Source organism: Oratosquilla oratoria, chromosome 8 (assembly GCF_046742065.1).
Source record: "Oratosquilla oratoria isolate Oo_2021 chromosome 8, ASM4674206v1, whole genome shotgun sequence".
NCBI classification, from domain to species: Eukaryota; Metazoa; Arthropoda; class Malacostraca; order Stomatopoda; family Squillidae; genus Oratosquilla; species Oratosquilla oratoria.
Window position 1 is genome coordinate 53,897,479 of NC_134784.1, and position 10,821 is coordinate 53,908,299.

General features: G+C 41.8%; 1 protein-coding gene across 1 annotated transcript in view; it reads left to right on the forward strand.

Moving 5' to 3' along the window:
- The window catches only part of LOC143027480 (glutamate receptor ionotropic, delta-1-like), a 20,904-nt gene extending 11,321 nt beyond the window's left edge, over positions 1 to 9,583 (forward strand). The window contains exons 6-10 of the mRNA XM_076188767.1: positions 1,021 to 1,180; positions 4,041 to 4,226; positions 4,866 to 5,149; positions 6,131 to 6,188; positions 8,750 to 9,583. Coding sequence (XP_076044882.1) covers positions 1,021 to 1,180; positions 4,041 to 4,226; positions 4,866 to 5,149; positions 6,131 to 6,188; positions 8,750 to 8,971 — 910 coding nt within the window. The 3' untranslated portion in view covers positions 8,972 to 9,583. The remainder of the gene's footprint in view (positions 1 to 1,020; positions 1,181 to 4,040; positions 4,227 to 4,865; positions 5,150 to 6,130; positions 6,189 to 8,749) is intronic.
- The last annotated feature ends 1,238 nt before the right edge of the window (positions 9,584 to 10,821 follow it).

The following is a 10,821-nucleotide window of genomic DNA, read 5'->3' on the forward strand; positions in this document are numbered from 1 at the left end:
AGCATTACCCGTAGGTCGGTCATATATGAACTCTGAGCTCTCTTCCGGGAAGGAAATAGTTGTCGATCACGAGTCCAACACGTGATCCAAGACCATGGTGAACCACAGTGAATCACACACACACACACATACACGTGTCCCTATTTGCATCTGTGCATCTGGGGGCCTGTGAGCTGGATGTCAAAGAGAATCAGCTCCCTCTCACATAGCTTCAAAACCCATCAGCACCCTCACTCCCACCTCCAAGTGCGACCATGTGGGGCTGGCACTCGATCTCCGGACAGGATCCGAGATCTCTGCCAACTCTCTAAAGGCCCCGTTCACACTAGCTGTTTGAACCGCGCGGAAACCGCAGCGGTACTGCATAATCAATGAAAAACTGCGCGGTTGTGTGAACGCCTCCATTGACTTATTTCGCAATTGAATCTCCACAAGGAGAATGGCAATCGGCAACTACTCCCCCGCCTCTTTGTCCTACTAGCCGGGGACATAAGAAACAGACCCACTTTCATACAATGCCAATAAGACAAAGGACCGCTGCCGGCTATTGTGGGGCAGCGGATATCCAATCTATGAAAATATGAGGCACACACGCACACACACACACACACACACACACACACACACACACACAATGGTGTAGTGGTACCGCGCTCGACCGCTAACTCAGCAATCTAAATTCGGCACCCGCCCAAACCTGAAAAATACCTCAGTACTGCTAATCGGCACTCCACCTCTGGAGGGCAAGTTGTGAGTATAAAGTCACATCATTGCTCATAGATCGGACCATATATGAGCTCTCATGCAGTAACTGTCAATCGCGAGTCCAACACCTGATCCAAGAGAATTGTAAATCACATGAACACGCGCGCGCGCACTCACACGCATTCCAAAGTAACCTTTCACACCAATACCCTACTCCCTGTTTCGCGCCTTTCCTCCCACTCCCTGCGGTGGGCACAAAGTCGACTCTCAACCCTACGCTCCGTTTCCCGCCCTCCCGACTCCCTGTGTTTACAGGCCATTCCAAGGCGACGTTTGGGTGGCGGTGGGCATCAGCGTGGTCTTGTCGGCTCCCTTCCTCACCATCATCGCCAGGGCCTGCCGGGGAAGCTGGAGAGAGAAGTATTTCCACAGTCTGTACAATACCTTCTTCTTTACTCTGCAACCTGTCTTTCAGGTAAAATGAAACAACGACGTTCTTATTTTTTTTTTGCGTGTTTTGTTTTGTTTTATTTCATGAACTGTGAAAATAATCACTCCATCATCGATTGTCATATATCTTGTTTAGAAATATGTGTTGGAGTTACATGCATTTTATTTTAGGTGCTCAAATAGTTATATGTATTTTTATATTTGGCAATTTTATTTTTTTACTTTCTATTTTATTCTTCCTGTAATCATTTGTCATCATTAGGCCTACTCTTATAAAAATTAATTTGTACTTTCATGTTTACTGATCACATACGATTGTCAACGCTGTTCGTAATTTTAATGATTGCTATCCTTTTACAGTTATTTCCGTTACGATTAACATTGGTGTAATTATCACAACCACCATTAATGCCCAGAAGTATCTGCTGAAAATTAATAGATGTAACATAAGAATGTATCATTTAATTTTTTTTATTTCTGCTTATGCTTTTGGCCCCTTGCAAAAAAAAAATCTACTTTCTTTTCCCTACACATCCCCGGTCTTTCTTGAATAATTGCTTTTGCATATATTTATATTCCGTTATACCATTCGTGAATAGTCGTCTATCCAGCTTTAAGCATGACGTCTTACCCTTGCCTACCTCCGTCACTCATACAGTGTCTACCATTCTCCCTCTATTCTTTCCACGTGTCTATAATTGTAAACTCACCACCATCGCTTTCATCCTCCCCTGTGTTTTCTCTCTCTACCTGTCTAATTTTGGAACCGTTAACTCTCCACGCCCCAAACACACGTGCCCGATCAATTTTTACTGACTAATTTTCGTCACAATGCGTTCCCTGTGTTTACCTCCTTGTTTATTCCATTCTTTACTAAATATTGACATCACTTAATGAAATCTTTGTTACATTTAAATATTTTAAAACCGTTACCATATGAATGTATTCAAAACTATCCATGTAGCAGTGTTAATTTATCGATTTAAAAAATTCAGCTTGCGTCATGTCGACACGTTCGCTTAACGCCAGACGATTTCACTCAGGAGAGGATCATGTATGAATGTAGCCCTCAGAGCTTCATCATTTAGTCTAGTTTTGGACATTTCATCCCCTGGTTAAAAGTTCTCATGCAAAAACCTCTAGTGATTACTATTATTATCACAATTTTTTCTGTTCGTATTATATCGTTATTATTATGATTGTTGTTATTACTATAATCATTGTTCCACATAAGAGAAGAAGAGAGAAGGAGTTTGAATGTGTTTGAGATGAGGTGTCTGAGAAGTATGGTGGGGGTTACTAGGCTGGATAGAGTGAGAAATGAGGAGGTGAGGAGGAGAACAGGGGTGAAAAAGGATTTGGGAGATAGGGTTGATGAAAGAATATTAGGATGGTTTGGACACATGGAAAGAATGAGTGAAGAAAGACTATAAAAGAGGTATGGAAGGCAGATGTGGAGGAGTGAACATGAGGGGACGTCCTAGGATGAGGGGATGGATGGGGTGAAGTGTGCTTTGGGGATGAGTGGAATTTCTGTTGAGGAAGGAATGAAGTTTGAGCAAGGAAGACAGAGGTGATTTGAGTATTGTTGTTTATGGATGATGATGTGATTGCATGAGGAGGAATGGGTGGGGGGGTGGGGGGTGGGGTAGTATGTGTGAGTAAATTTTGACGCAGCCCGAAGGGATTTCTCCCCGTCCTCTCCTTATATGGAAGGGGGGATGGAGAGGGGGGGGTCGCCGATTAAATGAAGCGGCCTTGCTGTGGATGTGCTGCTTTGCTTCTGACCCAGGGCGGTGGGCAGGGTGCAGGGGTGACCCGTCATCCAGGAGGTGCTCAGATGAGAGGGAGGGTGGGAGGGGTGTGGAGTGTATTTAGGGATGAAATGGGTGGGAGTGTTTTTATGCCTTTCCCTTTTTGGCTACCTCCCTTGGAAGGGGGAAAACGCCTTTTGGTATATGTATGTATGTACTATAATCATTATTATCATTGATAATATTATTGTTATTATTATTATTATTATCATTAATATTATTATTATTATTATTATTATTATTATTATTATTATTGCCACCATTACCACTACTAGTACTGATTACTTGGGTATGGATTGCATAGTAAAATGAAGTCAGTACTATAGCACCTACCCCCCCTACGGAAAAGAGGCGCGCAATATACCTGTACACACACACACACACACACACAATATTCCCATTAAGGATTTTATTCTGGCTAACACCAACTGATTTTATTCAGCATAGAGGTGTCCGCTTAAGAGGAGGGGGCGAGGTTGGTTGGTACAGCTAATGGCAAACTCAAATTTGATGGGAAGAGCGGTAAATGGCAAATGAAAGGGCAGGGGGCTGTTCGCCCCAGCGCTCCCCTCCCCCACTTCCTTCTCTAGAAGCAGTTGGGCCGAACTAGAGACCGTTAGAGTTCATTAGGATGCCATATAGACTTTATTCGTTTAGCATTTATTTATAATTATTTATCTATTTAAGTAAGCATTGTTTGGTTGCAGCCGAAGCCATCACCTTAACCCTTTGTGCCCGGACAGCCGGCCAATCGTTTGTTATTCAAATGACAATTTTCTCATCACTGTTGGAAGCTCTGCCCCATCAAACATCCACCATTCTCCCCCTAATTAACTACTCTCCACATATTAAATTTATTTTTTATTTTATTATTTCATTTATATATCATTATTATTATTATTATCAATTATCAATATTATTGTTATTATTATTATTATTATTATAAAATGTGATAATTGTTATTACTACTATTATTATTATAATCATTGTTATTTTCATTTGATCCCATAAATCACCTTTTCCCGAACTACATTGCCCCTACTTCGGCGACGCCTCCTCCCGGACAATCAGCGCGGGAACAAGCGTGACCCGAAGGAAGACCCGAGCCGCTCCTTCACGGGCCTGTGGCTCCTCTTCACGATGATCGTGGGGATCATGTACTCCTCCTCCCTGACGTCCTTCCTCATTGCCCCAGGGTTCCTTAAGCCCATCGAGAACCTACAGGAGCTCGTCAAGTCCAACGTCCCCTGGGGGAAAGTAAGTCAGAGGTGTTGGTTCTTCAAGGTCATCGGAAATAGTGGACTCTGATGGCGAAGGAAGAACTGTAAGATCCTTTTCACACCAGCGGTTTCGACCGACGCGGTACAATTACCATGTAAGTCAGTGGAGGCGTTCACACGCATCAGTGCGGTCTTTCATTGACTGTGCGGTACCGCCGAGGTTTCAGTGTTGTTCCAACCGCTAGTGTGAACAGGGTCTTAGATATAAGCTATTCATTTTCCTGGTATTTAGTAATGTGATAAAACTTCAGTTCATATCTGAATGGCCTTTGTCATTACTGCCCAAATGGAAATTGTCTTGTAGATTGAAGAGGACAATCATACTTCCCGCTGATGTAGTTGCTTGTAAGACGGAAGCCTGAAGGCGCAGTTTCCTCAGCGAAAGCAAAAATCACCATAGCCCTCAGCCTTACTGAGGATGCAACCCTATGGGCTGTCACTTTGTTCCCGAACGCTACAGTACCCCTATGAAAAGGACCTGGAAAAAAATAATTATTAGCTGCACATAACACGATATTTAACCTCTTCGATATTATTACTCCTCTTACATATTTCATTCAGGCGAGGATATGACTACACAGTTCCTCTGCCAAGAAACATTTCCTTCCTTCTTCAGGTATATTTCGGTGGCGTCCAGGCCGCCCTTCTGGAGCAGACCCAGGACCCGGTACTCGTTGCCCTTCGGGAGGGGGTAGAGTGGCGCTCCTCCTTGGACGAGATCTTGAAGGACGTCGCTAAGGGAGCTTCAGCCACGTGGGATAACCGCATCACGACCCGCCTGAAGGTGGCTGTCCAGTTCACGGACTCTTCGGGGCAACCGATGGTTCATTTCACGGGATACGAACTCCTGTTGGAACGCATCGCGTGGCCCATGCAGAGCTTCGCGCCCTACAAGAAGAGGTACTACCTGGTCGAGGGTGGTGATAGTGGAGAACATTTGCAGACCTTGCGAGAAGAGAGACGTAGGTGGTGTTGACAGTGGCTATGTGGGTGGTGGTGAAGACCTTTGCACCATGTTAGAAGGGGTTTAGGTGGTGATAGTGGAGTACCTATGCAGACCTTACAAGAAGGGGTGGTGTTGACGATGGCTATGTGGGTGGTGGTGAAGACCTTTGCACCATGTTAGAAGGGGTTTAAGTGGTGAGAAGGGAGACATCGGAATTGTTGGTGGTAGTGACGGTGGCTGTGTAAAGTAGCGTGGGGGGTGAATACATTTGCACCATGTTAAAAGAGGTTTAGGTGGTGGTGTTACTAAATTGTGCATCCAGGAAGATCTGATTAGTTTTGCCATGAAAGTTATGCGAATCACGCCTTTCTGGGGACGGGCACCCCCTATTTTAGGTACCATTGCTCTATACCGACTCAACCTTTCACCACAATATGGGTCATATTTGTTTAATTTTCTAGTGTATTTCATTCAGCCTAAAGAAACCCACTCTAATCAATGAGTTTAACGTTTTGCGAGAAAATAAGCTTACTACGTTGAGAGGAGAAATGGTGACGGGAATTTTTCTTACATCTGTTATGTTTGTACTTACATCATAAATAAGAAAATAATTTTATTTCTACTTTTCGAATTAGAAAACGCGATTGTCGCGAATAAGGAAACCCTAACGGCTTCTCATTCGCGGATAAAGAAAACTACGCGTCTCGTACTCCGTGAATGAAAAGGCATACGCGGATAATGAAACAAATTTGCGTCTTTATATTGGGGAAAAAAAAAACCGGGAACTCCCCATTGCCTTCCATTACTCAGACAATGTCAACCACTCTTTCATTTCGCGAATAAGGGAATTTACGCGTCCCCTCAGGAACAAGAAAATCCGCATATCTTCGCTTCATTCAGATACACGCGACCTCAATTCGTTTCTTCTTTTTCAGATTTGATTCTGTGATCGCCAGAGTAGTGCAGGCTGGCCTGGTGGAGAAGTGGCTACAGGTAGGTTGGAGGTGGAGAGGAGTGTAGGGAGAGGGAGTAAACGAAATGAGAAACAAAATGCAATACAACTAATAAAGTAACTAAATTGTAATCACCACTGACAATTATTACGCTTTGATCACATGATTTTGTGATAGTATCAGACAAACCTTATGATCAAGTACAAATTCTCCATATCGACCATTCACATGGGAACAGCCTTCCATGACATATGATATCAAATGCACTCATCCTCACACAACAATCAAACACGTATAAGGATACTGTTGTGGCAACCAATGAAAATGCAAGGACTCTCTCATTACAACCAATCAAATGCAAAGACTCAACCATTACAACCAATCAAGTGCAAGGAATCAATCATTACAGCCAATCAAATGCAAGGAGTTGATCATTACAGCCAATCAAACGCAAAGGCTCGATCATTATACACAATCAAATGCAAGGACTCGACCATTACAACCAATCAAGTTCAAGGAATCGATAATTACAGCCAATCAAATGCAAGGAGTTGATCATTACAGCCAATCAAACGCAAGGGCTCGATCATTATACCCAACCAAATCAAAGACTCGTTCATTACAGCCAATCAAAGGCAAGGACTTCATCATTACAGCCAATCAGATGCCATCGTCCAGTGTGATGTACGTTCCAGAACCCATAATTACATATTAGTTCTCGAGATTTTTGCTGTCTGGATGACATCATGAAGTGTCACTTGAAGCAGTGACTTAAGACTGCAGAACCTCGATGTAAGACGATTTTGAGCCAAAGCAGCGAAGAACACGGGAACTTCGACTAATGACTTTGGCTCTAATGGAGAAAGACGAGGTAAAACCTAAGTAATCTGCGACATGGCCCCAAAGATTTGAAATAAATGATAATACAAATACATCAGGATGAAGCGGAAAGCACTGCAGCCCGTACGTCAAAGAATTCGCACAGACTGAAGACGGCATTGAGAGGAAACGGCACAGGATACACATCAAAAGTGATAGACACTAGAAATAAGGCCAGAGTAGCTCCTGACAAAATGTTATTATCATTAATATAATAATTAGCAATCAATTAGTTAACCGATTATCTGCTTCACTTGTCCTTCAGAATGCTGACATTATCAATTTGCTTCAAGTTCTTCAAAGAATTTTTTGAGTTTGATGTCCCTTGTGTGTGTATATTTATATGTATATTTCTCTTTGGTAACGCCAACCATATATGCATTGTTATATTTCACACCTCATAAATCAGCATACTTGATACTAAACCAACAGGATCGGAGGTCCACTAAAGATTTGTGTATCAAGTCATACATTTCACGTTGCATCTTGTACGTACACAATAAATCGACATGTTGCTGGACACGAGCGGACAATAGGAAACGTAAAAAGACAAATTCCTTCAGGACAGGGAATGGAAAGCTCTTCCATCACGTGAAAGCTGAATAATCACGATATAGCAACAACAAATCAGAGCGTATAGCTGTGATCCATAATTTCTTTCCGCCGACGACTGCAAGAAAATCGATACCATGGCCCATGTAAACATTCCATCCACCCCGCTCGGCGGCGTCGGCTCGGTGACGTCATCGGGGGCCCTAGGTCTACCACCGGTCACCCAGCTCTCGTTAAATCTAGATTATCATCATTAATTTTTATATCTATCTCCTTTTAATCATCACATAATCACGTATGGTATTCAGTATATAGTAACGGTACCATAAATAAGTAGATTAATAAAGATAGTAGTTAACTAAATTCTTATTAGGAAATTATATATAACTTTGAGCCAGTTGTTGATCTGTCCAGATGGATTTTGATCGATATCAAATGACTAATGAAGTGGACAGACGCTCTGTTAATAGTCTGAGCTAAAATCTGGTAATGATCAAGATTGAGTTCACTTGCTTGACCACTCGACAGTCCTTGGACATCTTCCAGCCAGGAAGAAACAGTGGACTTGTAAAGGGTACAAGACAAGTTAAAAAAAAAAAAAAAAAATCCACCCACTCCCTTTCACACCGGGTGATATTTCCCACTTCCTACTGGCTGCCACCAGTCGATTTTATTTATTCATTTATTATTATTATTATTATTATTTTTTTTTTTTTCTTTTTTTCTTTTTTTGTAGGCTACCCACCTTGTTAGATAAGGAACTACAGTTGCCTTAATTAACCATTTCCCTTTCTTTCTGGCCTCCGCCAAGCTTTCTCATTCATCTCCGTGGTACTGTCTCAGTAAGTCAAGTGTTTCAAATTAATTCTCCCCTCAAGTCCCACAAACTCCTGACCATAAGAATGGAAAAGACTGCGAGAGACCATAAGGCCTACACTAGGATGTTCCATGTTCATTACCACCTTTTATATCTATCCATAAAGTTACCTGACCTTTCCTAACAACCAGTTGTTTCAGCGCTCACTACATGATCAGAACGTCTATTCCAGTTGTTAACCACTCCGTTGCTAAGCCAGTTCTTGCCTATTTCCCATCCTCTTCGTGCACGTGGTACCAACCCCTTTGGTAAGGAACTCAGACTACTCAGATCCTGGCATGTTTCTTCCTCAGGATCTCATCTTCGAGGAACAGGGCCGAGCACGAGCCGACGTCGACGCAGACGTCGCCGAAGCACCAGAGGACTCGAGCACCGACAGCTTACAGGTGGTCCTCAGCTTGGAGCACTTCCAGGGTCCCTTCTTCGTCCTCTTCTTGGGCTTCTGCGTCGGCGCCGTTGTCTTCTTGGGCGAGATCGTCCTCGCGAGATATGTTCGAGGTCATAAGGGGTCGTGAAGATCGAGGAACGTTCTGTAATCTCGAAACTATGCTTTTAATATTATTATTGTTTTATCATTATCTATAGTGGTACCTTTATAGACACAGACACTGCTCTTAATTATGATCGAAGGATGTTCTCGAACCTCGAAATTATTTTTTTATTTATCATTGTCTTTTCATTATCTTTAGTTGGATCTTTTCCGACACCGGCACTGCTCATGTGTGGCTCAATAACCTTTTATTCTGCTCATGATCTCAAAATGAATGGGAATGTTGGCGAGAGTTTCTTTTCTTTACAAAAGAAAATGAAACTAAGAAAAGGACCTCAGCCTGTCTTATCCAAGTTTGTTTTCTATATCGGTTTGCTACACTTTTCCCGCATTGTAAGAAAAAAGAAAAATCCCATCAATCCATCTTCTCGACTACTTATCTGTTTACTCCTTTTTTCGTGCCATTACCCCCGTTTCATTGCGCCCTGTACAGATGAGACAAATGTACATATATTGTCTATAACTAAAGGTACGGTAAAGAACAACTTAAGTTCCCTCGAAAAAAGGAGGTACCTTGCACCCAGGCATATTAGAAATTTACTTTCATTGCATTTCAAATTCGAGGAAATATGTATATATATATACACATATATATAATATATATATATATATTATGTGTATGTGTGTGTGTGTGTGTGTGTGCGTGTTTATATATCATGGATATATATATATATATATATATATATATATATATACAGGCAGTATAAAGTAGAGACAGATGAGTGGAAGGTGGCAAGGGGGCGCAGGATAAGGCAGGAGTGATATATTCCTCTAACGTTTCGAAAGGATGTCTTCCTCAGAGAGACTGCAGGCAAACAGATTTTATGTACAATATATACTAAAGTACTGTCTCATCTTGCCTGTCCTCTGGGAAAGGAGCGAGCAACCAGCCAATCAGAGGGCTCCTTTCCCAAAACGGCCGTCAAGATGAGCCAGTATTGTGGTATATATTGCCCATAAAATCTGTTTGTCTGCAATCTCTCTGAGGACAATATCCATAGAAACGTTAGAGGAATATATTACTCCTTCCTTATCCTGCGTCCCCTTGCCACCTTCCACTCATATATATATATATATATATATATATATATATATATATATATATATATATATATATATATATATATATATATATATGTTGAGACATTATGACAGGTTGACGTAAGTGGGGTAGGAAACACAGGAGTCTTAAGGCCTCTACACACTATCAGTCATGATTGCACAATATTCATGATTGCGCAAGCATATCCTGTGTGAGTGGGTGTGATTGAGTGTTTGCGCAGATGATTGAGGAATTTCCAACACGGTTTGATTTTGTAAGCTCAAGCATAGTAGTTACACCATCATGAGTGATAGTTAGTGGCGATGATTGCGCCAACAACTCAGTCTTTCCTTTGTAACCACGGCGAGCACATAGGACACTCAGGAATTTTGGAGGGAGTTCATCCAACTCCACAAACTCCAATCTTACTGATAGTGTGTGGCCCAAACACTGCTTGCACAATCTCGATGACTGTGCAATCATGATTGACAGTGTAAAGGGGCCTTTAGTCTTGAGTTTATTCATGACTAGTTTCGCAGGTATGCTTTTTCGAAGGAATGGTGTACAAACAAGCTGTGGGCATTTTATACATGGGGTGGATCTCACTACCTCTCCGTGTAGTTGGCGACAAGTGTGAACATTACATATTCATTGTAGCAAATGTAATAATAATGATAATGCTTAGGATGTGGTAAAGATAACATTAATAAAGAAAATAATAATAGTAATTGTAACAGTAATAATAATAATATCCAATGCTACCATATTTTATT